Source organism: Mustelus asterias, chromosome 4, assembly GCF_964213995.1.
Source record: "Mustelus asterias chromosome 4, sMusAst1.hap1.1, whole genome shotgun sequence".
Taxonomy (NCBI): domain Eukaryota; kingdom Metazoa; phylum Chordata; class Chondrichthyes; order Carcharhiniformes; family Triakidae; genus Mustelus; species Mustelus asterias.
In genome coordinates, this window is record NC_135804.1 from 9,393,989 (window position 1) to 9,421,720 (window position 27,732).

A 27,732-nucleotide genomic window follows, 5' to 3' on the forward strand; every position below is an offset into this window, starting at 1 on the left:
CACGTTGTGACCCCAAATCAACGTGCCCTCGTGCATGGAGCTGGTTACCAGGACGGCGACACTTCGCACTTGACCAATGGAAACACACATGTTCCCGATCCCACCCACCATTTTAGATGCTTAGGCATCCATTTTGAGCCAGAACGCTTAGGTCAGAAAATGTTGTCAGGACAGTGGAACATCCTACCAGAATCCGTGGGAGAGCAGAATCCATAATTAGCTTTCGAAAGGGAGGCGGATAAATATTTGTGAACAGTTTTAAGAAAGGCTAGGGGAAGGGGCAGTGAAAATGGGGCCAGGTGGATAGCTCTTTCAGAGATCTGGCACGGCCACATTGGTCAACGTCTGCGCTGTAGAATCCCTATAGTGCAGAAGGAGATCTTTCGGCCCATCGCATTTCCACTAACTCTTCCAAACAGCATGTTTCCCAAGCCCCCATTCCCCATATCCCTGTAATCCCATGCATTCACCATGGCTAATCCAGCTAACCTACCCACCTTTGGACGCTATGGGACAATTTAGCCTGGCCAATCCCCCTAACCTGCACATCTTTGGACTGTGGGAGGAAACAGGAGCACCCGGAGGAAACACACGCTGACACGTTGTGAAGATGCCAACTCCGCAGAGACGGTCGCCCGAGGCCGCAATTGAACCCGGGTCCCTGGTACTGTGAGGCAGCAGTGCTAACCACTGTGCCACAGAGCCGCCCGATACTGTAAACTTCGAAGCTGGAGGAAAAATCAGTACTTATCAAAGAAATTTTCCAAGTTTACAAAGGGACACTGCACCAGGAACAACTTGCTGGGTAGCAATCAGTCAGCACTGTCCGGTACCAACAGTGAAAGAGGTCAACTCACTTCTGCGATGACATTAGGAGAGTACAGAAGGAAATTGGCTCAGAGTTTTCCAACAAAGTAATGGTTTGACAATGCATGCTATAATTAATGAGTAAATCATTCAGAAACAGGTGATGGAGAAGGGATACCCCAGAAATCCGTCCGGTTCCTTTACCAAAAGTCATAGAGTCATAGAGGTTTACATCATGAAAAAAGGCCTTTCAACCCAACTTGTCCACACCGTCCAGTTTTTAACCACTAAGCTAGTCCCAATTGCCCGCGTTTGGCCGATATCCCTCTATACCCATCCTACCCATGTAACTGTCTAAATGCTTTTTAAAAGACAAAATTGTACCCGCCTTTACTACTACCTCTGGCAGCTCGTTCCAGACACTCACCACCCTCTGTGTGAAAAAATTGCCCCTCTGGACCCTTTTGTATCCCTCTCCTCTCACCTTAAACCTATGCCCTCTAGTTTTAGACTCCACTACCTTTGGGAAAAGGTGCTGACTATCTATCTGTTCTATGCCCCTCATTATTTTATAGACCTTAAGAAGATCACCCGTAAGCCTCCTACACTCCAGGGAAAAAAGTCCCAGTCTATCCAGCCTCTCCTTATAACTCAAACCATCAAGTCCCGGTAGCATCCTAGTAAATCTTTTCTGCATTCTTTCTAGTTTAATGATATCCTTTCTATAACAGGTGACCAGAGCTGTACACAGCATTCCAAGTGTGGCCTTACTAATGTCTTGTATAACTTCAACAAGATGTCCCAAGGTCTCCTATGCCCCTCGCCTCATCATTATCAACTCACGTTCAAAACCAATTGCAGGATGTGAATATCTGACCTGGAAACGGTGAGGGGAAAAAGTCTGAAGTGACAAATACCAAATTTCCAGCCCCAATAAAATCTGAGCCTTTTAATGAACAGAACACATGTTTGTACGAGGACGGTGTTGACCTTATTGTCTACACATGGACACGAGTTATGTTTAAAGGCTTTACTTTTGTTGATTAAATGATGGAAATGAGTGCTTAAAAAAAAAGGTTCCTTACATACATTTCTTCCGCCGCCCACAGTAGTGTTGCTTTTGGTCTCTCCTGCGATACTGATGCTTTTGTTGTTGTTGATGGTGAGAGCGGCGATGGTGGTGGTGATGATGTCTGGTACTCACTGGCCGTTGCTGCACTCTGTGCTCCACCGCTCGCTTGAAGAGTGCATGAGGGCGATAGCCCGCAGCCGAGGTGTAGTTGTGTCTCAGTGCCAGGTGATGAGGTAATGGAGTTATAAGGTATTCATTTTCTTGGCTCCGTATTAAACCTGACTGGAAGACAAATGGGATTTTTTGGGTTTTTTTTTGTCAGATGTCAAAACACAGGAAGGCCGCCAGGGAATGTCTCAAGACCCAAACACGTCGAGGGCCATGCCTTAACATTTCGGGGGACACTGTGGCAATGGTGGCGCAGTGGCCAGCACTGTTGCCTCACAACGCCAGGGACCCGGGTTCAATTCCGACCTCGGGTCACTGCCTGTGTAGAGTTTGTACATTCCCCCCGTTTCTGCGTGGGTTTCCTCCGGGTGCTGCTGTTTCCTGCCACAGTCCAAAAGATGTGGGGGTTAGGTTGATTGGCCATGCTAAATTGACCTCTAGTGTCAGAGGGAAGAGTGAAGTAAATATATGGGGTTACAGGAATAGGGCCTGGGTGGGGTTGTGGTCGGTGAAGATGTGATGGCCAAATGGCCTCCCTCTGCACCGCAGAGATTCTAATGTCACCAGGCTAACAATCCAGAGGCCCAGGCTAATGTTCTGGGCCTATTGGTTCATATCCCATCACGGCACCTGGTGGAATTTAAATTCAATTTAAAAAAAGCTAGAATTAAAAATGTCTAATGACGACCATGAAACTATTGTCGATTGTTGGAAAAACCCAGATGGTTCATTAATGCTCTTTATTAGAAGGAAATCTGCTGTCCTTACCTGGTCTGGTCTATATGTGACTCCAGAGCCACAGCAATGTGGTTGACTCTTAAATACCCTCCGAAATGGCCTAGCAAGCCACTCAGTTCAAGGGCAATTATGGATGGGTTATAAATGCTGGCTCAGCCGGCGATGCCCACTTCCCCTAAACAAACCAATGAATAAATTTGATTCATTTGAAAAAAATCTGGAGTTGAAAGCTAGTTTAAGTGTTGGTGACTATGAACTATCACTGATTGTTTGAAAAATCCATCTCGTTCAACTAGTGTCTTTACCTAGTCTGACCTACATAGGTTGATAGCAATATGGTTGACTATTAACTGTTTGGAAGGGCAATTAGGCATAGGTGACAAATATTGACCTTTGTCAAGACATCCACATCCCATGAAAGGAAAAGAAACATTTTGGGGCTCTTAAGAGACTTTATGTATTTCCTTATTCCAAATGGTCAACAGCCTCGACTCAAAGGCTGGGGTGGCACAGTGGCACAGTGGTTAGCACTGCTGCCTCACAGCGCCAGGGACCTGGGTTCAATTCCGGCCTCGGGTCACTGTCTGTATGGAGTTTGCACGTTCTCCCTGTGTCTGTGTGGGTTTCCTCCCACAGTCCAAAGATATGCAGGTTGATTGGCCATGATAAATTGCCCCTTAGAGTCTGGAGGACTAAGAGGGTAAATATGTGGGGTTACAGGGATTGGGCCTGGGTGGGATTGGTGTTGGTGCAGTCTCGCTGGGTCAAATGGCCTCCTTCTGCATTGTAGATTCTGTGATAATGTGATTCTAAGGTCACAACAAAAGTCCACAAATTCATGGTGCAATAGGCAATTAGAAAGGCAAATATTTTGGCCTTCATTGCAAGAGGATTTTCGTTCAGAAATAGGGATGTTTTACTGCAGTTATACTTGGCCTTGGTGAGGCCACACCTGGAGTGCATGCAGTTTTGGTCTCCCTACCTAAGGAAGGACATACTTACCATAGAGGGACCACAGCAGAGGTTCACTAGGCTGAACCGGGGTTGGTGGGACTGTCTTATGAGCAGAGATTGATTCGACTGGGCCTGTATTTACCAGAGTATAGAAGGATGAGAGGAGATCTGCCTGAAACATATAAAATTCTAACAGGCTGGACAGACTAGATGCAGGGAGGATGTTTTCCCTGGTTGGGGAATCTAGAACTAGGGGACATAGTCTCGGGATACGGGGTTGGCCATTTAGGACTGAGATGAGAAAGTGTTTCTTCACTGAAAGGGTAGTGAACCTGTGGAATTCTCTACCACTGAAGGATGTGGAGGTTAAGTCACAATGTATTCAAGAAAGAGATAGATAATTTTTTAGATTCTAATGGCATCAAGGTGTATAGGGAGAAAGCAGGAACATGGCACTGAGCTAGAGGATCAGCCATGAACATATTGAATGGTGGAGCAGGTTCAAAGGGCTGAATGGCCTACTCCTGCTCCTAGTTTCTATGTTTATTCTCTTAGCAAGTTTAGTCTATTTTAAAGAAAATATCACTGATCCCTCACCAGATTGCACCAAAAAGTTGGGAGTCCGGTCCATAATCATAACAGCCCCATAAATGCTCTATCTTTAACGCTACCTTTGCCAATTTGAATCATCTCATTTATATGCAGGTTAAAATCACCCATGACACTTCCCGCTGCCTCAGAAAAGCATCCAGCATAATTAAGGACCCCACTCACCCCGGATATTCTCTCTTCCACCTTCTTCCATCGGGAAAACGATACAAAAGTCTGAGGTCACGTACCAACCGACTCAAGAACAGCTTCTTCCCTGCAGCCATCAGACTTTTGAATGGACCTACCTCACATTAAGTTGATCTTTCTCTACACCCTAGCTATGACTGTAACACTTCATTCTGCATCTCTCCTTTCCTTCTCCCCTATGTACGCTATAAATGGTATGCTTTGTCTGTATAGCGCGCAAGAAACAATACTTTTCACTGTATCCCAACACAAGTGATAATAATGTATCAACTCAACCCTACATGCTAGCTTTTAGTGACTCACAAACAAGAACACTCAGATCCCTTTCGGTATCAACATTTCTCAACCTCTCAGCTTTTAAGAAATAACCTGCCTTTCTGTTTTTTTACAAAGTGGATAACTTCACTCTTACTCACATCATATTCCATTTGCTGTGTTCTGGCCCATTCACTTATCCTGTCTAAATCCCCTTAAAGCCTCCTTGCATCCTCCTCACAACTCGCATTCCCATTTAGTTTTGTGTCCTCGCCAAATTTAGAAATATTAGATTTGACCCCCACAATGTAAGTCACTTATAACGGTTGTGAATAGCTGTGGCCCAAGCACTGAATGATCCTTGTGGCTCCCCACGAGTAACAGCCTGCCAACCTGTGAATAACCCATTTATTCCTACCCTCTATTTTCTGTCTGTTTAGTCATTCTTAATCCATATAAGTGTACCACCCTCAATCCCACGTGCTTTAATTTTGGTTACTAACCTCCTATGTGGAACCTTAATCAAAAGCCTTCTGAAAGTTTTATTATGAATGTCAAACAGAATTCAGACCTTGTCTCATAGCCTCATATTTATGCAGCAGGACAATTGAAGTTCCTGGTTAGGGTGTTGATAATGGGGGAATTTAGCGATAGTAACATGGGTTTCCTCCGGCTGTTCTGGTTTCCTCCCATAGTCCGAAAGATGTGCTGGTTAGGTGCATTGGCCGTGCTAAATTCTCCCCCAGTGTTTCCGAACAGGCGCCGGAGTGTGGCGACTAGGGCGTTTTCACAGCAACTTCACTGCAGTGTTATTGTAAGCCTACTTGTGACAATAATAAATGAACTTTAAACTTTGAACATCAAGTTGAGATGGTTAGATTAAATCTTGTGGGAGATGGCCATCGCCTGGAACCTTTGTCACACAAATGTTGCTTGGCTCTGACAAAGGGTCATCCTGACTTGAAATGTTGGCTCTATTCTGTCTTCACAGATATCTTTCCCTGTGGTGGATGGAAAATTTTCGGACTGGAGGCAGGTTGCTAGCGGAGTGCCGCAGGGATCGGTGCTTGGTCCTCTGCTCTTTGTGATTTTTATTAATGACTTAGAGGAGGGGGCTGAAGGGTGGATCAGTAAATTTGCTGATGACACCAAGATTGGTGGAGTAGTGGATGAGGTGGAGGGCTGTTGTAGGCTGCAAAGAGACATAGATAGGATGCAAAGCTGGGCTGAAAAATGGCAAATGGAGTTTAACCCTGATAAATGTGAGGTGATTCATTTTGGTAGGACTAATTTAAATGTGGATTACAGGGTCAACGGTAGGGTTCTGAAGACTGTGGAGGAACAGAGAGATCTTGGGGTCCATATCCACAGATCTCTAAAGGTTGCCACTCAAGTGGATAGAGCTGTGAAGAAGGCCTATAGTGTGTTAGCTTTTATTAACAGGGGGTTGGAGTTTAAGAGCCGTGGGGTTATGCTGCAACTGTACAGGACCTTGGTGAGACCGCATTTGGAATATTGCGTGCAGTTCTGGTCACCTCACTATAAGAAGGATGTGGAAGCGCTGGAAAGAGTGCAGAGGAGATTTACCAGGATGCTGCCTGGTTTGGAGTGTCGGTCTTATGAGGAAAGGTTGAGGGAGCTGGGGCTGTTCTCTCTGGAGCGGAGGAGATTGAGGGGAGACTTAATAGAGGTTTATAAAATGATGAAGGGGATAGATCGAGTGAACGTTCAAAGACTATTTCCTCGGGTGGATGGAGCTATTACAAGGGGGCATAACTATAGGGTTCATGGTGGGAGATATAGGAAGGATATCAGAGGTAGGTTTTTCACGCAGAGAGTGGTTGGGGTGTGGAATGGACTGCCTGCAGTGATAGTGGAGTCAGACACTTTAGGAACATTTAAGCGGTTATTGGATAGGCACATGGAGCACACCAGGATGGTAGGGAGTGGGATAGCTTGATCTTGGTTTCAGATGAAGGTCGGCACAACATCGTGGGCCGAAGGGCCTGTTCTGTGCTGTAATGTTCTATGTTCTATGTTCTATGTCATTGCTGCAGCTGCCAGATGCTGTCACACCTGCTGAGTTTCTCCAGCATTTTCTGTTGTTGCTTGGCACTCTTCAGCTCGAGTGACTTTACATGGTCAGACATTTGGTACTGGGAAGTAAATGGAGAAACCATGAACTTTCTCAATTCCTAGCACGACTCTGACATTAGACTTTATAAATGACCTCGATTGACAGTGTTGGATTGGCGCGCCCTAAATGTTTTTTCACTTCTGGAGAAAACATCATCAAACTCTTAAAGTGACTCTCTGTCCCTTTTTAAAGTTGTATAAAAGTTGTTTTTCAGTTATTCACATAAAGAGATATTGGGACTGGTGGCCACAAGGTCGGTCAAAGAGATAGGGTGGAACTTTCCGGCCACACTCGCCCCAAGACTGGAAAATCCTGCCCGAGGTCAACAGACATTTGCATGGTTTGTTCCACCCTCTATCCCCTGGCGGGCAGGATGGGAAAATTCCGCCCATAGATCTTTTTTATTCATTCGTGGGACATGGGTATCGCTGGCTGGTCAGCATTTATTGCCCATCCCCAGTTTTCCTTGGAGGGAAGTTGAGAGTCAACCATATTGCTGTGGCTCTGGAGTCACATGTAGGCCAGACCAGGTAAGAATGGCAGATTTCCTTCCCTAAAGGGCATCAGTGAACCAGATGGGTTTTTCCTGACAATCAGCAATGGTTTCATGGTCAGTAAATTCTTAATTCCAAATTTTTTTTGATTGAATTCAAATTCCACCACTTGCCATGCAGGATTCGAACCAGGGTCCCCAGAACATTAGCTGAGTTTCTGGATTAATAGTCAAGTGATAATACCACTAGGCCATCACCTCCCCTTAACGGAAGAGAAAGAGAAAGAAAGGGAGGTTTAGAGAGAAAATTTCAGAGTTTAGGACAGAGGCAACTGAAGGCACCAATGATGGGGAATTAGACTCTAGGATGCACAGGAGGCCAGAAATGGTGGAATGCAGGGACCTCGGAGAGTGTAGGGCTGCGGGAGGTTACAGAGGGATTAAGTCAATGAAGGATCTAAAAAAAAAGGAGAATTTTCAAATCAAGGAGTTGCTGGAAAGGGAATCAATGTCGGTCAATGACCACAGGGGTCAGAGGTGAACAGGACTCGGTGCGGATTAGGCTGTGGTAGCAGTGTTTATACAGGGTGGGTCACAGGAGGTCAGCCTGGAGAGCGACTGGAATAGTCGAGTCAGCTGACAAGTGCATAGTTGAGGATTTCAAGAGCAGATGAACTGAAACAGGGTCAGCAATGGATCTTTTGGCAGAAGGGGGAGGGAAATACAATTCATACTTAATATTAAAATTCAAAAGAGTGAACAGGAACAGAGGGAATTGGGAGTTCATGTCCACAGATCTTTGAAGGTGGCAGGAAATACTGTGGGAGTAGTTAACAAAGCCTATGGGTCAGAAATAGAAATGTTGGGTGCGATCTTACCACTGGTTCACATCACGGTCCCACTGCAGTGAAGACGGAGAATTTGACAACAAGCCAATGTGAGGAGAGGTTGGATAAACTCAGGTTGTTCTCACTGGAATGGCAGAGGTTGAGGAGTGACCTGATAGAGGTTTACAAGATTATGAGTGGCATGGACAGAGTGGACAGTCAGATGCTCTTTCCTAGGGTAGAAAAGTCAAGTACTAGGGGACATAGGTTTAAGGTGCATGGGGAAAAGTTTAGAGGAGATGTGTGAGGTAAGTGTTTTACACAGAGGGTGGTGAATGTCTGGAACTCGCTGCCTGGGGAGGTGGTGGGAGCAGGTACGATAGCGGCATTTAAGGGGCAACTAGGCGAATACATGAATAGGATGGGAATGGAAGGATACGGACTCCGTAAGTGCATGCGGTTTTAGTTTATGCAGACATCATGATCGGCGCAGGCTTGGAGGGCCAAAGGGCCTGTTCCTGTCCTGTACTGTTCTTTGTTCTTGTTCTTTGTTCACTGCAGTGGGATGGTAAAATCCCACTGGTGTGAACGGTCGGAAAGTTCCGGCTGTTGAGTACAAAAGCATGGAAGTTATGAAGAATCCATATGAAACCCTGGCCGGGCAACAACTCGAGTATGGATCCAGTTCTGGTCACCACACTTCAGGAAGGATGTGATGGCTCTTGAGAGGGTGTGGAGGGGATTCACTGGAATGGTTCCAGGGATGAGGGATTTTAGCCACAAGGTTTGGTTGGAGAAACTGAGGTTGTTCCTCTTGGAGCAAAGGAGGCTAAGGGGAAATTTTACAGAGGGGTAATTTTATAGAGGGGTAGAAGATCATGACTGGTTTAGAGAGGGTAAACAAAGAAAAGCTGTTCCAAATGACCGATTACACAACAATTGATGGACACTGGCTACGGCCAAGAGATACGGGGGGGAATGTGAGGAAAACGGTATTTACCAAAAGAGTGCAAATGACCTGGAACTTACCGCCCATGAAACAAAGACTATCAGATTCTTCAAAAGGAAATTGGATGGGCACTTGAGAGAAATAAAGTTTATTTATTTACTAGTGTCACAAGTAGGCTTACATTAACACTGCAATGAAGTTACAGTGAAAATCCCCTAATCGCCACACTCCAGCTCCTGTTTGGGTACACTGAGGGAGAATTTAGTGTGGCCGATGCACCTAACCAGCACGTCTTTGGACTGTGGGAGGAAACCGGAGCACCCGGAGGAAACCCACGCAGACACGGGGAGAATGTGCAAACTCTGCACAGACAGTGACCCAAGCCGGGAACCGAACCTGGGTCCCTGACACTATGAGGCAGCAGTGCTAACCACTGTGCCACCCCAAAGTTGAAGGGATAAAGTGGGGGAATCCCAGTGGGGGATTGACTTGATTGCTCTGCAGAGAACCTGCGTGAACTCGATGGACTGAATTGGCTCCTTCGGCGCTGCAATGATATTGACCCGAAGTGATGCAAAATGCTGACCATAAAATTCCAATTTTCCTGACCGCCAGAGAATTGCACTAACCATGGATTGGCTCCAGAATCCACAGTTCTTTTGTTTAGGAAATCGATACCCAGACTGCCTGCCAAAATACACTTTCCCCTGACAGTGACAAAGAGCTAAAAGGTGCAGATAATCCAGCCTTCAGCATGCTCAAGCCCGTCAGCGCACTTGACTTGCCCTCATCCCAAAATAAGCAGTGTGCGCTAAGCCCTAAAATAAATACACACACATTGTAATCCCTGCAAAAACCACGGCATGATGAACATAGAGGCTTTCTCCTGTCTTCAATTTTATGTAGCTGGAATATGTCTTAACCATCCTTGCTTCATAAGAGAAAGCAGGACCTTCAGTAACACCTTCGGTTTCGCTTGAGTTCCTGCCAAAGTTTATATAAGGCTGCACATATTCCACTGAAAAGGTAGGCCATAGGCAGCACGGTGGCAGAGTGGTTAGCACTGCTGCCTCACAGGGACCCGGGTTCGATTCCCGGCTTGGGTCACTGTCTGTGCGGAGTCTGCATGTTCTCCCCATGTCTGCGTGGGTTTCCGCCGGGTGCTCCGGTTTCCTCCCACAGTCTGAAAGACATGCTGGGTAGGTGCATTGGTCATACTAAATTCTCCCTCAGTGTATCCGAACAGGCGCTGGAGTGTGGCGATTTTCACAGTAACTTCATTGCAATGTTAACGTAAGCCTATTTGTGACACTAATAAATAAATGAACTCATGGTGCTTGCATCCAGCGCTACATTTTATCGGGCAGCTGAGATGTTATTCAGGAAGGAAGCGTCAAATCAATTGTCCTCCTTTGTACTTGCCATTCCAATTAAATATGATAAAGGGCTACTGTGCCATTTGGACAGTGAAGTACGACATGCAGATTAATGAAGTACGAGGAGGTGAATGTAAGCATCCATCAATGTTACGATTCATGCCACTCACTGTTTGGTTGGATGAGCATTAAGACCATGGCTCGAACTATAAAGTACACTTCACTAATCAGGCTTCTGGAAAATCCACACACCTCAACAACATTCCAAAACTGCCAACATCATAGTCAGCCCAATGGGTCCATGCAGCCCTCTAAGTTCCACACAAACCTCCTTTTACCCTTTTTCATGCAGCCAAAGCCACATGTCCTTCTGTTCCTCTCTCCTTTATGTATGCCCTCGAACTTCCCCATAAACGCAACTGGTCTCAGCTACTCCTCATAGTGGCGAGTTCCATGTACGAGCTAAGATTCTCCTGAAATCCCAATTAATGGTGACCACTGTATAAAGAAAGCCCTGCATTTATATAGTACCTTTTACAAGTTCAGGCCATTCCAAAGTGACCTACAGCCAATGAAGTACTTTAGAAGTGTAGTCACTGTTCCAATGTAGGCAACACAGTCAACAATTTGTGCACAATAAGGTCCCACAAATAGCAGCATAACAGAATCTTACAGTGCAGAAAGAAACCATTCAGTCCACTGAGTCTGCACTGACTCTCCAAAAGAATATCCCATCCAGACCCTCCCAACTACCCTATCCCCATAACCCTTAACATTTACCTGCTTAATCCATCTAACCTACATATCTTTGGACACTAAGAGGCAATTTAGCACGGCCAATTCACCTAATCTGCACATCTTTGGAGTGTGGGAGGAAACCGGAGCACCCGGAGGAAACGCATGCAGGCATGGGGAGAATGTGCAAACTCCCCGCAGACAGTGACCCAAGGCCAGAATCAAACCCAGGTCCCTGGAACTATGAGGCAGAAGTGCTAACCACTCTGCCAAACCATGCATATTTTAGTGGGCGCAGTAAGAAGCCTCACAACACCAAGTCAAAGTCCAACAGGTTTATATGGAATCACGAGCTTTCGGAGCGCTGCTCCTTCCTCAGGTGAGTGGAGAGTTGGGTTCACAAATATGGCATATATTTTAGTGGAGTTGAGGACCAGGACACTGGATAAAATGCCCTGACTCATCTTCAACGTCCATCTGAGAGAGCAGTCAGGACCTCATTTTAAGGCCCCATTCAACAGAACTCATTAACGATAGTCAGCATGGTTTTGTGAGAGGGAGGTCATGCCTCACTAACCTGATGGAGTTTTTTGAAGAAGTGACTAGAATGGTTGACGAGGGAAGGGCCGTGGATGTCGTCTATATGGACTTTAGTAAAGCGTTTGACAAAGTCCCTCATGGTAAATTAGTGCAAAAGGTTGGATTTCATGGGATAAAGGGGGAGGTGGCTAGATGAGTGGAGAACTGGCTTGGTCACAGAAGACAGAGGGTGGTAGTGGAAGGGTCTTTTTCCGGCTGGAGGCCTGTGACTAGTGGTGTTCCGCAGGGCTCTGTATTGGGACCTCTGCTGTTTGTGATTTATATAAACGATCTGGAAGAAGGTGTAACTGGGGTGATCAGTAAGTTTGCGGACGACACGAAATTGGCTGAACTTGCAGATAGTGAGGAACATTGTCAAAGGCTACAGATGGATATAGATAGACTGGAAATTTGGGCAAAGAAATGGCAATGGAGTTCAATCCCAATAAATGCGAAGTGATGCATTTTGGTAGAGCTAATGTAGGGGGGAGCTATACGATAAATGGCAGAACCATAAAGGGTGTAGATACGCAGAGGGACCTGGGTGTGCAAGTCCACAGATCCTTGAAGGTGACGCCACAGGTGGAGAAGGTGGTGAAGAAGGCATATGGCATGCTTGCCTTTACAGGACGGGACATAGAGTATAAAAGTTGGGGTCTGATGTTGCAGATGTATCGAACGTTGGTTCGGCCGCATTTGGAATACTGCGTCCAGTTCTGGTCGCCACATTACCAGAAGGACGTGGAGGCTTTAGAGAGAGCGCAGAGGAGGTTTACCAGGATGTTGCCTGATATGGAGGGGCTTAGTTATGAGGAGAGACTGAGTAAACTGGGGTTGTTCTCACTGGAAAGACGGAGGATGAGGGGAGACTTAATAGAGGTGTATAAAATTATGAAAGGCATAGATAGGGTGAACGGTGGGAAGCTATTCCCCAGGTCGGTAGTGACGTTCACGAGGGGTCATAGGTTCAAGGTGAAGGGGAGGAGGTTTAACACAGATATCAGAAGGACATATTTTACACAGAGGGTGGTGGGGGCCTGGAATGCGCTGCCAGGCAAGGTGGTGGAGGCGGACACACTGGGAACGTTTAAGACTTATCTAGATAGCCACATGAATGGAGTGGGAATGGAGGGATACAAAAGAATGGACTAGTTTGGACCAGGGAGTGGCGCGGGCTTGGAGGGCCGAAGGGTCTGTTCCTGTGCTGTGTTGTTCTTTGTTTGTTCTAACAGCACTGCCACGGTACTGCAGTGGAGAGTCAGCCTAGAGTTTTGTGCATACTCATTGGAATGGGACTCAAACCCCCAATCTTCTGCCTTAGAGGTGAGAGAGCTCCCCACTGATCCACATGTGCAACTATGACCTTCAGAATGATTAAAAGGTGTTGTTCAAAAGATTTGCATGAGTAAAGCACTTTCACAATCTCAGGATGGCCGGAAGTGTCAATTAAATACTTCTGGAGCGTTGCAGCTTCGGAACGTAAGACTAGAAAGGTATTGTAGCTGGTGAGTGTCATTGATGGGATTGTCTAAGATTGCAGTCTCTTTTGAGGCCTGTTCCCATCATTCAGATACTGCACCAAGTACTAACAGAAGGGATCAACTCCTTTCAGCCTTCTTTATCCTGCAAATTGATAAAATGTGGGATACACTCCCACATGGAATGGATATGGCGTACAGCATTGAGTGGGGGGGGGGTGGGGGAGGGGCAAATAATCGCAAGAAGTTGGGGGGAGAGGGAATAGTAGGATATGCGGATAGGGTGAGATGAAGTTCATGAGGAGCAGAATTCATAGCATCACTACAGTGCAGAACGAGGCCATTCGGCCGATCGAGTCTGCACCAACTCTCTGACAGAGCATCCCACCCAGGTCCTATTCCCAGAACCCCATGTATTTACCCTGCTAATTCCCCTAACCTACACACTTTAGGACACACTAAGGGGAAATGTAGCATAACCAATCCACCAAACCACTGGTGTAGACACACTGATTTGAAATTGTCACATGTATTAGCATACAGTGAAAAGTATTGTTTCTTGCGCGCTTTACAGACAAAGCATACCGTTCATAGAGAAGGAAAGGAGTGCAGAATGTAGTATTACAGTCATAGCTATGGTGCAGAGAAAGATCAACTTAATATGAGGTAGGTCCATTCAAAAGTCTGATGGCAGCAGGGAAGAAGCTGTTCTTGAGTCGGTTGGTACGTGTCCTCAGACTTCTGCATCTTGTTGGGCTGAATGCCTGTATCTGTACTGTCATCTATATTTCACTGCTAGTCTCCATGCAACCCTCTGCACAACCACTTCATGCAACAGCTCCTCCTTTGCACCAGCCATCAGATAAGTGGTTAGGGGGTTGCAAAACCCCATCCTTTGCCAGGGCATAATGTCCATGCCTCCAAGTCGCCCTACCGTGATAATTAGCTTCTATTGGGAGCCAGTGGGCGCAGGGCTACACTTGTTCCTGCTCTGTTGCCACAACAAAGAGTTAATGCTTTGCCCAAAACCTGGGTGGCCGACCGCAAGTTCCAAGCATTTTTATTGGTGGCCAACAAAAACAATAGCAAGAAAAAAAAAAGTTTTATTTAGGGCCACATGCTTTGGAATACATGTCTGGTCAAAAAATCTAAAACAAAGTCTTTTCTGATTTAATTGAACAAAATGTGTCTGTGAATGTCTAACTTCTGACCTTGAAAATAAGAATTTTGCCTGAGGAGAGTTTTACCCAACAAAAATCAAATTTTAGAAGGGAAATTAGTGTCAGGCTTGACTTTATGTGAAAGCTCAATGTGACTTGAGGGAAAAGAATAAAAAAATACTTTGAAACATCGGAACATCATTTCCAGTGTTGTGATAGTCAAGGCTGGTTAATGTAATTAAACATGACTTTTCATTGTACACCACTCATTTGTTTCCATTATATAAATACAGGCGAGGGAGGCCATTTGACCCATCCCAGGCCATCAATTGGGCGGCACGGTGACATAGTGCTGAGCATTGCTGCCTCACAGCGCCAGGGACCTGTGTTCGATTCCCGGCTTGAGTCACTGTCCATGCGGAGTCTGCATGTTCTCGCCGTGTCTGCGTGGGTTTCCTCCAGGTGCTCCGGTTTCCCTCCACACTCCAAAGACACGCTGGTTAGGTGCGCTGGCCATGCTAAATTCTCCCTCAGCATACCTGAACCGGCACCGGAGTGTGGGAACTAGGGGATTTTCACAGTAACTTCATTGCAGCGTTAATGTAAGCCGACGAGTGACGCTAATAAATATACTTTACTTTATCTGCCATTCATTTGTCCAGTTGCACATTTTATTGAGTTTCTAATTTGGGTCCCGAGCTGCCCATTCTTCCTCCTCACATTTCATAGATTCATAGAATCCCTACAGTACAGGAGGAGGCCATTCGGCCCACCCGCACCCTTTCCTTGGGACCCCACGTTTCAGTTTAGTATCATGCGTGAACCTTGTTAATTTGCAATGGATTGCTAAGTAATTAGTATTGATCTGAAAAAGCAGAGCCTCTGACCACCCCCCCCCCACCCCCCCCCCCACCCCCACGCCCAGGAGTATTCCTCTCAATATTCGGCCCTCCCACCCCTACCACCCTACCAGCAGTCCCATAACAGGTTCCACCTTGATGTTCCCTTCTTCCACTTCTTTCCACATATCCATCGCGTCTCTCTAATTGCCATAGATTTCAATTCCAGCAGCAGCCATTCTCAAGGGATTTAGTCAAAGACATGTTAAAGTTCCAAATAGGCCACACCATATTTAGTTGGGGTGTCATTTTGTTAAAAGGTCAAGGAGACTTATTTAACAGGATCTTCCTTGCCTGAAACTATGATGACTACCATTCATTACAGTATTCTCACAAGGGTACTTCGAATTAATAGAATCCCTACAGTGCAGAAGGAGGTCATTTGGCCCATCGAGTCTGCATCTTGTTTGAGCCCCCATAACCATACATATTTACCTCGGTTAATCCACTTAGCCTGCACATCTTTGGATACTAAGGGGCAATTCAGCATGGCTTATCCACTTACCAGCTCATCTTTGAACACGAAGGGGCAGTTTAGCATGGCCAATCCACCTAACCTGAACATCTTTGGAATGTGGGAGGAAACCGGAGCACACGGGAGGAAACCCACACAGATACAGGGAGAAAGTGCAAACTCCACACAGACGGTCACCCAAGGCTGGAATCAAAACCGGATCCCTGACACTTTGAGGCAGCAGTGCTAACCACTGAGTCACAGTGCTGCCCAAGGTATTGCCACATCATTTGTTTGATGGTTCTATTGCTATCTATCCTAGACTTGACTTCTTTCTTGACTGTAAGAAGCAAATCCTTGCGTTCCCCAAACGGAAACCAAGGATGAACAGGGATATTCACTGCTTGCTAAAGTCCAGGTCTGAAGCGTTCAAGTCAGGCGACACTGGCCTATACAAGAAAGCCAGATACGATCTAAGAAGATCCATCAAAGATGCCAAAAGACAGTACCGGACCAAGCTAGAGTCCCAAGTTAGCCACACCAACTCCCGCCGACTATGGCAAGGTCTGCAAAACATAACAGGCTACAAGATGAAGGCGTATAAAATCGCCGGCTCCAACCCACCCCTCCCTGATGAGCTCAGTGCATTCTACGCCTGTTTTGAGCAAGAGGTCAGCGAGAGCATGCCCTCTACCCTGGAAGCCCTGGATGAATCTGTTTCTGGGGTCACCATTGCAGATGTCAGAGCAGCTTTCTTGAAGGTCAACCCACGGAAAGCGACTGGCCCGGATGGGGTACCCAGACGAGCACTCAGATCCTGCGCGGATCAGCTGGCGGGGGTATTCACAGACATCTTCAACCTCTCTTTACAACAATCTGAATTCCCTATCTGCTTCAAGAAGACGACCATCATCCCGATATCTAAGAAAAACCAAGCAGCGTGCCTTAATGACTATCGGCCGGTGGCTCTGACATCCATCATTATGAAGTGCTTTGAAAGGTTAGTCATGGCACGAATCAATTCCAGCCTCCCGGACAACCTGGATCCACTACAGTTTGCCGACCGCCGCAACAGGTCCACAGCAGACGCCATTTCCCTGGCCCTGCACTCAACCCTGGAACACCTAAATAACAAGGAGACCTATGTCAGACTCTTGTTTATTGACTACAGCTCAGCTTTCAACACTATTATTCCCACAAAACTCATCTCCACACTCCGCAGCCTGGGCCTCGGCAATTCCCTCTGCGACTGGATCCTGAACTTCCTCATTCACAGACCACAATCAGTAAGGATAGGCAACAACACCTCCTGCATGATCATTCACAACACCGGTGCCCCACAAGGCTGTGTCTCAGCCCCCTACTATAATCCTGATACACCTATGATTGTGTGGCCAAATTCCCTCCAATTCGATTTTCAAGTTTGCTGACGACACCACCATAGTGGGTCGAATCTCAAACAATGACAAGACAGAGTACAGGAATGAGATAGAGAATCTGGTGAACTGGTGCGGCAACAATAATCTCTCCCTCAACGTCAACAAAATGAAGGAGATTGTCATCGACTTCTGGAAGCATAAAGGAGAACGTGCCCCTGTCCACATCAATGGGGATGAAGTAGAAAGGGTTGAGAGCTTCAGGTTCTTAGGTGTCCAGATCACCAACAACCTGTCCTGGTCCGCCCATGCCAATACTATAGCTAAGAAAGCCCACCAGTGCCTCTACTTTCTCAGAAGACCAAGGACATTTGGCACATCAGCTACGACTCTCACCAACTTTTACAGATGCACCATAGAAAGCATTCTTTCTGGTTGTATCATAGCTTGGTATGGCTCCTGCTCTGCCCAAGACTGCAAGGAACTACAAAAGGTCGTGAATGTAGCCCAATCCATCACGCAAACCAGCCTCCCATCCATTGATTCTGTCTGCACTTCCCGCTACCTCGGCAAAGCAGCCAGCATAATTAAGGACCCCACGCACCCTGGACATTCTCTCTTCCACCTTCTTCCTTCGGGAAAAAGATACAAAAGTCTGAGGTCACATACCAACTGACTCAAGAATAGCTTCTTCCCTGCTGCTGTCAGACCTTTGAATGGACTTACCTTGCATTAAGTTGATCTTTCTCTACACCCCTAGCTATGACTGTAACACTACATTCTGCACTCTCTTGTTTCCTTCTCTATGAACGGTATACTTTGTTTGTATAGAAACAATACTTTTCACTGTATGTTAATACATGTGACAATAATAAATCAAATCAAATCAAGTGTGAGCAATGCTATCTTATTTCCAATCTTGTGGTATTCACTGATGAATGACAGCTGTTGGCAATTCACAAATTTCACCCCAGCCTCTCTTAAAACTGTGGAAGAGACACCTTTCATCTCAAAGGACTTGTTAATTTTGAGCTTTTTAAGCTTTCCTAAAACCCGCATCTTATTAATGCTGACACCCTTAAATCTTAGGGATTATTTCCCGAAAGGTGAGGCATGTTGCTATTGTCTTCCTCAGCAGATACTTCATGAAAGTATTCATTGAGCGTGCCAACTATCTTTTGCTCCTCTTGTTACACCTTCATGGGCAAGCATTTGAATTCTCACCTCTTCTTTGACCATTGGTGTGCTGCTGTGTTCAGCTTTTACACTGATCACCAATTCCTGCCCCATGTCTCAATCACCATTTTAACATGTTTCTCATGACCTTTCCAGCGGGCTGCCTCCCTGCAGATGGCCATTGTGCCAACACCCCACTCCCTTCCTAGCCTAGGACCACACAACTGGTTGTCTTCAGCATCCGAGGGAACTATTGTAGTTTTCCATTGGAAGAATTCCCTTTGGATACACAACAATCATGTGATTATTAAGTTGGAGAGAGTCCACAGCAGTGTAAATCATAGATCTGTTTTTTTGGAAACAGTGAACTGATTGCCCTTTCTTGTTTCAAAAACATCTTCTGAAAGACGGAAATACTACTGTGCTTACTGGGGGAGGCGATGTCCTAGTGGTATTATCACTAGACTATTGACCCAGAAACTCACCTATTGTTCTGGGGACACAGGTTTGAATCCCGCCGCGACAAGATGGTCAAATTTGAATTCAATAAAAAATATCTGGAATTAAGAATTGACTGATGACCATGAATTGATTGTCATAAAAACCCATCTGTTTCATTAATGTCCTTTAGGGAAGGAAATCTGCCGTCCTTACCTAGTCTGGCCTTCATGTGACTCCAGAGCCACAGCAATGTGGTTGACTCTCAACTGCCCTCTGAACCAGGGCAACCAGGGATGGGCAATAAATGCTGACCCAGCCAGTGACGCCCACATCCCACAAATGAATAAAAACTTAAGCAGGATAAAGAGCGAGGACGGGGGCCAAGGATGGGGGCGAGGACGAGGACGGGGGCGGGGGCGGGGGTGAGGGCGGGGGCGGGGGCGGGGGCGAGGGCGGGGGCGGGAGCAAGGGCGGGGGCGGGAGCGAGGGCGGGGCGGGAGCGGGGGCGGGGGGCGGGGCAGGTGGCCGGGGGCGGGGCCGGGGGCAGGGCGGGGGCGGGGGCTGGGGCGGGGGCGGGGGCTGGGGCGGGGGCGGGGGCTGGGGCGGGGGCGGGGGCGGGGGCTGGGGCGGGGGCGGGGGCGGGGGCTGGGGCGGGGGCGGGGGCTGGGGCGAGGGCGGGGGCGGGGTCAATCAGTCAGCAATCATCCCCTCTACATAAGGATTTCGCCCCTTTCCTGCCAATGGGGTTTACAACAGGTTTTCTAAATTGGGGAACTGGCAAACAGAACTAGCCGGGGACACACAGTTATGTACAGCTCCCAGGGGAAAGGGTGCTGCTTGGGCAGTGCCCTGGCACTGCCCCCTGGCACTGCAGGGTGGGAGCTTCTCTTGGGAATGTTCGGGATGGGTGATGCAGGGGAGTGTGTCCGTGGGTGCATTCGTTGTCATTAATTAAAGATGGAGCACCGTTTCTGTCAGGAAAGGCTGCTGTTTTTTGTTTGACTTAAGGCTGGAATTCTCCCATCTCGCCCGCGGCTGGGACTCTCTGGTGTGGCTGCAGTGAATGGAGTTTTGGCTGAGAGCCAAGTTCTCCATTCTCATTCGCAGCGGTGGCTAAGATTGGAGAATTCCAATCCAAGTGTCAAAGAAATATGGCGGGAAAAACTGGCAGTGGAGCTGGAGAGCGGCACGGTGGCACAGTGGTTAGCACTGCTGTCTCACAGCGCCAGGGACGTAGGTTCGATTCCGGCCTCGGGTCACTGTTTGCGCAATTTCTGCAAGTTCTCCCCCTTTCTGCGTGGGTTTCCTCCGGGTGCTCCGATTTCCTCCCACAGTCCAAATATGTGCGGGTTAGGTTGACTGGCCATGGTAAATTGACCCTAGTGTCGGGGGATTAGGAGAGTAAATGTGTGGGGTTACGGGAATAGGGTCTGGGTGGGATTGTGGTCGGTACAGATTCGATTGGGCTGAATGGCCTCCTTCAGCACTGTAGGGATTCTATGTTAAGCTATGTCCCACTTTTCCCACCTGGGTTGACAAATCGTCAAAAAACTGAGCAGATTTCGCCCCCTGTGCCTGAACCTCTGGCTATTTAAAATAGTTGGAAAATTGTACAATCAAATTTCCGATAAACAGGAATGGCATTGACAGTGAAAATTCCGAAAGCTTGCCGCTCGGGATTTTGCACTGAACATTCAACAGGATTCACCTCAAGCTCAGGCTTTTAATCTTCAGTGTGTATTAAAGGCTTTCAGAGTATCCTGACAAGCAGAGCACTCTTGGGTGGTAAACAATATCTTGGAGCCATTTACAATAAATCTAATCATCAGCTTCTGATCTAAACTTCTAAGTTGAAGTTTGAGACGTGCAAAGAGGCACAGGATAAGAAACTGAGATTACCATAGATTTGACTCTGGGCGGCACGGTGGCACATTGGTTAGCACTGCTGCCTCACAGCGCCAGGGACCTGGATTCAATTCCTGGCTTGAGTCGCTGTCTGTGTGGAGTTTGCACATTCTCCCCGTGTCTGCGTGAGTTTCCTCCCACAGTCCAAAGATATGCAGGTTGGGTTGATTGGCCATGTGAAATTAACCCTAGTGTCAGGGGGAATTTTAGAAATCATAGAAACCCTACAGTACAGAAAGAGGCCATTCGGCCCATCGAGTCTGCACCGACCACAATCCCACCCAGGCCCTACCCCCATATCCCTACATATTTTACCCGCTAATCCCTCTAACCTACACATATCAGGACACTACGGGCAATTTTTAGCATGACCAATCAACCTGACCTGCACATCTTTGGACTGTGGGAGGAAACCAGAGCACCCGGTGGAAACCCACGCAGACACAAGGAGAATGTGCAAACTCCCTGCCAGGAATGGCAGGGTTAATGTGCAGGGTTGCGGGGGTGGGGCCTGGGTGAGATTCTGGTCGGTGCAGACTCGATGGGCCGAATGGCTTCCTTCTGCACTGTGGGGATTCTATGACTGCATCCAGCTCGAGGTGATGAGAGTTGGATGGGTTAGGTTGCTGGCAGTGGGGGAGGTGGTATCACTCGGTGTTTCGCTACACAGCACAACGACAAAAACAATAAATCAACAAAGCACCTCACTCAGTACCAACTCTCATAAATCCTAGCCTTTGGCTCAAGTCCGATGTTGGCACAGGTCTGGGAGCAGGTTGGCTGAGTGCCCTGGTACAACATTTCATTCACTCCTTCATTCGCAGTGCTGCCCACGCGCGTAACACAGTTCTAAACATACCACACTGCCATTGTTACTGTGGCCCTCAAAGGCCACAACCGTAGGTGCCAGCTAGTCAAGGGAGGACAATGAGATTGTTTTTGGTCAAGGGTTAATAACCAGGAGTCAGAATGGTGCTCAGACAGACTGAGACACTGTTCACTCGCAACACATGAGAAATGATCAGGGGATTAGATAAGGTGGATAGTGAGAGCCTTTTTCCTCGGATGGTGTTGGCTAGCACGAGGGGACATAGCTTTAAATTGAGGGGTGAGAGATATAGGACAGGTGTTAGAGGTAGATTCTTTACTCAGAGAGTAGTAAGGGCGTGGAATGCCCTGCCTGCAGCAGTGGTGGACTCGTCAACGTTGAGAGCGTTCAAGTGGTTATTGGATAAACATATGGATGATATTGGAATAGTGTAGATTAGAGGGGCTTTAGATTGGTACCACTGGTCGGCGCAACATCGAGGGCCAAAGGGCCTGTACTGCGCTGTAATGTTCTATGTTCTACGTTCTAAATCAAACCCACTGGTGATTTTCAAATCCGATTGAAGATAACACACAGGAACACAAGAAATACGAGCAGGAGGAGGCCACCAGCCTCTTCTAGCCTGCCCCACTATTCAATACCATCATGGCTGACTTATGCTGGCCTCAGCTCCTTTTCTGTGCCTTCCCCCATCGCCCTCTATTCCACGATCTAGCAGATATTTATCCACCTCCACTTTAAATACGTCTCATGATCCAGCCTCCACTACCCTTTGGGGCAGAGAATTCCAGAGGTTCACCACCCTCTGCAAGAAGAAACTTCTACGCACCTCAGTTTTAAATGACCGGCCCTTTGTAGGTATGTCCCCTTGTTCAAGACTCTCTCACGAGTGACACAATCTCACCATCTATCCTATCAAGCCCCACCCCCCAACCCCTCCCCCCTCGCAGGATCTTATATGTTTGAATAAAGGTCACCTTTCACTCATCTAAACTTCAAGGAAAACAGACACAGACTATTTAGTCTCACTTGATGGGACAACCCTCTCATCTCAGGAATTAGCCTGGTGAATCTCCTTTGGATTGCCTCCAAAGTCACTGTATCCTTTTTTAGGTAAGGGGACCAAAACTTTACTCAGTACGCCAAGTGTGGCCTTACCAACACCCTGTACAATTGCAACAAAACCTCCCTATTTTTAAACTCTTTGCAATAAAGTTCAAAATGCTGTTGTCCTTCTGAACTATTTGTTGGATCTGCCTGCTCGCTTTTTGTGATTCATGCACTCGAACACCTAGATCCCTCTGCACTTCACTCACCTGCAGTCTCTCTCCATTTAAATAATAATCTGCCTTTTTACTCCTCCTACCAAAGTGCATGAGCTCACACTTCCCCACATTAAACTCCATTTGCCGGGTTTTCACCCAGTCACCCAATCTATCTACATCCCGCTGCAGAATCACAGCATCCTCATCACAATCTGCCCTTCCATCTATCTTTGTATCATTGGCAAATTTGGAAACCTTACATTCGGTTAATTCCTCGAGTTCATGAATGTAAATAGTGAACAATTGTGGGCCAAGAACTGACCCCTGTGGTTCTCCACTAGTTACATCTTTCCACTCTGGAAAGGGCCCCATTATTCTAACTCTCTGTTTTCTATGTGACAGCCAGTTTTCAATCCATGCTAACACACATCCTCCAATTCCACGGACTTTTACTTTATGCACCAGCCACTTATGCAGCACTTTGTGAAATACCTTTTGGAAATCTAAATGCACGACATCAACAGGTTCCCCTCTATCTACTCTCCTGTTACATCCTCAAAAAATTGGAACAAATTTGTCAAACATGATTTACCTTTCATTAAACCACGTTGACTAGATTTGATTATATTCAGCTTTCCTAAATGATTAGCTATTTCTTCTTTGATTATTGATTCCAGTGTCCAGTGTCATAGACGCACAGAGAGATCTGGGAATATAGATCCACAGATCCTTAAAAGTGGCAGCATGTGGAAAAGGTGGTGAAGAAAGCATATGACATGCCTGCGTTCATTGGATGGGGCATCGAGTACAAAAGTTGGCAAATTATGTTACAGTTATATAAAACGTTGTTTTGGCCACATTTGGAATACTGTGTCCAATTCTGGTCACCGCACTACCAGAAGGACGTGGAGGCTTTGGAGGGAGTACAGAAAAGGTTTAGCAGGATGTTGACTGGTACGGAGGGTATTAGCTATGAGGAGAGATTGAATAAACTGGGATTATTTTCCCTGGAAAGACGGAGGCTGAGGGGCGACCTGATAAAAGTTTATAAAATTATGAGGGGTATGGATAGGGTGAACAGTTGGAAGCTTTTTCCCAGGGTAGAAATGACAATTACAAGGGGGCACAAGTTCAAGATAAGGGGGGAAAGGTTCAGTGGAGATGTGCAGAAGATTTTTACACAGAGTGGTGGGGGCCTGGAATGCACTGCCAAGTGAGGCAGATACGTTAGTGATATTTAAGACTTATCCGGATAGATACATGAACAGACAGGAATAGGGGGATATGGGTGGCTGGTCTCAATAGGACAATGTGATTGGTGCAGGCTTGGAGGGCCAAAGGGCCTGTTCCTGTGCTGTACTGTTCTTTGTTCTTGTTCTTTGTTGTCTTGCCAATAAATAGATGTTAAACTAACTGGCCTATTGTTTCCTGCTTCTGTCTTTCCCCCTTTTTGAACAAGGGAGTCACATTGGTTGTTTTCCAATCTTCTGGTACCACCCAGAATTTAGTGAGTTATGAAAAATTTCAACCAGTGGATCTACTATCTCTGCAGTCACTTCCATTAACATTCTAGCATGGAGTTCATCGGGTCCTGTTTGCCTTCAGCCCCTTGAGTTTCTCTAATACGCTATCCCCTTGTGATTGGGATTTTTTGTAGATACACGCAGAGCAAATCAAGTCAAGGTGAAATGGCACCTGCATTGTCGTGAGCCTGAAGAAAAAAACTTGCATTCGCACAGCAACTTTCTTGACCTTCAAAGCACTTTACTGCCAATAAATTACTTCTGCACAGTGGCACACAGCGAGAGTCCTCAAACAGCAAGGAGATTCACTGCTACATCATTTGTTGTGATGATGTTGACTGAGGGATAAATATCAGATGGGACACTGGGGAGAACTCTCTCAAGACTTAATTGAAGTGTCAGTGTAGATTATGTGAAGTCCTGAAGTGAGGCTGAACAGAAACGAGTGTTTCCACTGAGTCAAGGCTACCAGTTATATACAAGCTACGGATCACGCGCAGAATCTCAGATTACGAGCAAAGTTATCGTTTAGTTTGTGATCTGTTCTCTAATCTTATTTGATAAAACATTCGTCATTCTGGGCCCAGTGCACAGAGTTCCCTCTTCACTTTAGGCGCAGACAGGCCAGACCCCTTCTTAAAGACTTGATTGTTTTTCCACTGAGATTGGTACAGATTTCCTGAAACCGATTCCGATTCAAAAATGCTGGAGAATGAAATATTGTCCAGTGTTATTATTTTTAAATTAATTTACAGGATGTGGACTTTGCCCATCCCTTATTGCCCTTGAACTGAGTGGCTTGCTCGGCCATTTCAAGGGGCAGTTAAGAATCAAACACGTTGCTGGGGATCTGGAGTCATATGTAGGCCAGACCAGATGAGGATGGCAAATTTCCTTCCCTGAAGGAGTTGAGTGAAGCAAATGGATTTTTGCAACAACCAAGTCATGGTCATTGTCAGGCTTTGAATACCAGATTTTTAATTCAAATTCCATCATCTGCCACAGTGGGATTCAAATCTGGGCCCCTAGAGCCCAGGGTCTCTGGATTACTAGTCCAGTGACAAAACCACTGCGCCACCATGTTACTCTGTGAGTGCCCAACCTTCCCAAGAAAGAAGTTTTGATGCAAGGCAGACCTCCTTCTGCACTGCCCTCTGCCTGCGGGCACTGTGTTTCAAGCCTGGCCTCAGCCCTCCATCTCCATTTTGTGATGGTGCATGACAATATTGTGGTCCCTCTGAATGAGGTTCCATTGCGCTGCTACCCAGACAACATCTCCCAAAAAGTCAAAGTGATATCCCCTGAACACCTTTGTGCCTCATTTTCTTTCTGCATCTCCTTTTTCACCATCCTCATCCAACCTGCTCATGGGCTAAGGGCTCAGGAGTTGCTCTACACCTACCCATGCCAACTGCTGTCTTGCTACTTGACTGCACTGAGTGAGAGGAGATGAGAAGCAAACAATAAAATGAAAGAGATACTGAGCTCTGAGAGTAGAACTCCAATTGGTGAGGTTCCTCCACACTGCCGTGGACACTATTTGATAAGTAGTGCTGTCTATTTAAAAATCAACACCTGCAAATAAGCAATGTATTCAAGAACAAAGAACATTTGCATTAAGGAAAAGGAACCACAGAGGCAAAACAAAACAGAAGAAAGAAGTGAAGACTGGCTCCAAAACATCACCAGATTTTACTCCTCAGCTCTTCTGCTGCTGAAACCCTCATCCATATTTTGTAACTTCTACACTTAACCATCCAAAATACTCCTGCTTGACATTTTATTTTTGAATCTCTGTAAATTTGAGGCCATCCAAAACTCTGGTGTTCATGTCCGAACTTGCTCCAAGCCCAATTCACCCAGAACCCTACCACTCTCCGACCTGTACTGGCTCTTGGGTAAGCAATGCCTCATTTAAAGTTCTCATCCTTGTTTTCAAATCCCATCACGGCCTCTCTTCCTCAAATCTTTGTAATTTCCGATATATCCCTGAGCATTCTTCCAATTCTGGATCTGAGTATTGTCGCCTTCAGTTGCTCCACCATTGGCAGTCATGACTTCAGTTCCTCCAAGTTCTGACAATTCCCTCCTTATCTCTCCGCCACTCCACCCTCCATTAAAATGCATGGCACAATGGTCAGCACTGTTGCCTCACAGCGCCAGAGACCTGGGTTCAATTCCGGCCTTGGGTGACTGTGCAGAGTTTGTACGCTCTTTCTGTGTTTGCATGGGTTTCCTCAGGGTGCTCCAGTTTCCTTCCACAGAGCAAAGAGGTGCAGGTTAGGTGGATTGGCCATGCTAAATTGCCCCTTGATGTCCCAAGATGCGTCGGTTGTAATCTAGGGCCCTAATATCTCATAATGTAACTTTGTGCCAAGTTTTGCTTGATATCTCTCTGTGAAGCAGATATGATAAAGATGTTACATAAATGCAAGGTAAGTTACAGGCAGAGTATAAACTACATTGAATTTCTACCACAATGACAGGCCATTCAGCCCAAGCAGTCCAGCATCATTTATGCTCCACACGAGCCTCCTCCTGCTTCATCTAACTCTATCAGCATATCCTTCTTTTCTTGCACCTTCATGGACCTTTTGAGATTTCTACCTAGATATTAGGAGTGTCAAGATTTATCTTGAAGCAAAGAAATGAGAAAATAAGTACACAACAATTCCAGTATTTTGTCACATTTTGTGACCACAGGGAACTCCCCATTTGAAAGAAAAACTCAGTTAATTAAATGGAAACACAAACATACAAGTTAAGCATGACTATGATATCGCAAGATAGGATCCTAAAATGATACAGCACCAAAATAGGCCCATTGTGCTGGTACTTTGATAGAGCTGTCCATTTAATCCCACCCTCTTGCCCTTTCCTCATATAGCCCTGCGAATTGCTCCTTCATAGAATCATAGAATCCCTACAGTGCAGAAGGAGGCCATTCAGCCTATCGAGTCTGCACTCAATCCCACCCAGGCTCTATCCCCATAACTCCATTTATTTACCCTGCTAATCACCCTGTCACTAAGGGGCAATTTAGCATGGCCAATCAACCTGACCCACATCTATTGATTCTATCTATATTTCCCGCTGCCTCAGCAAAGCAGCCAACATAATCAAGGACCCCTCACACTCCGGACATTCTCTCTTCCACCTTCTTCCGTCGGGAAAAAGATACAAAAGTCTGAGGTCACGTACCAACCGACTCAAGAACAGCTTCTTCCCTGCTGCTGTCACACTTTTGAATGGACTTACCTTGCATTAAGTTGATCTTTCTCTACACCCTGGCTATGATTTTAACACTATATTCTGCACTCTCTCGTTTCCTTCTCTAT

The 27,732-nt window shown here is 46.4% G+C and overlaps 1 protein-coding gene across 1 annotated transcript in view; it reads right to left on the minus strand.

Moving 5' to 3' along the window:
• adamts18 (ADAM metallopeptidase with thrombospondin type 1 motif, 18) overlaps positions 1–27,732 on the minus strand; it is a 249,863-nt gene that overhangs the window by 150,209 nt on the left and 71,922 nt on the right. Inside the window, exon 3 of the mRNA XM_078210979.1 lies at positions 1,897–2,161. Coding sequence (XP_078067105.1) covers positions 1,897–2,161 — 265 coding nt within the window. The remainder of the gene's footprint in view (positions 1–1,896; positions 2,162–27,732) is intronic.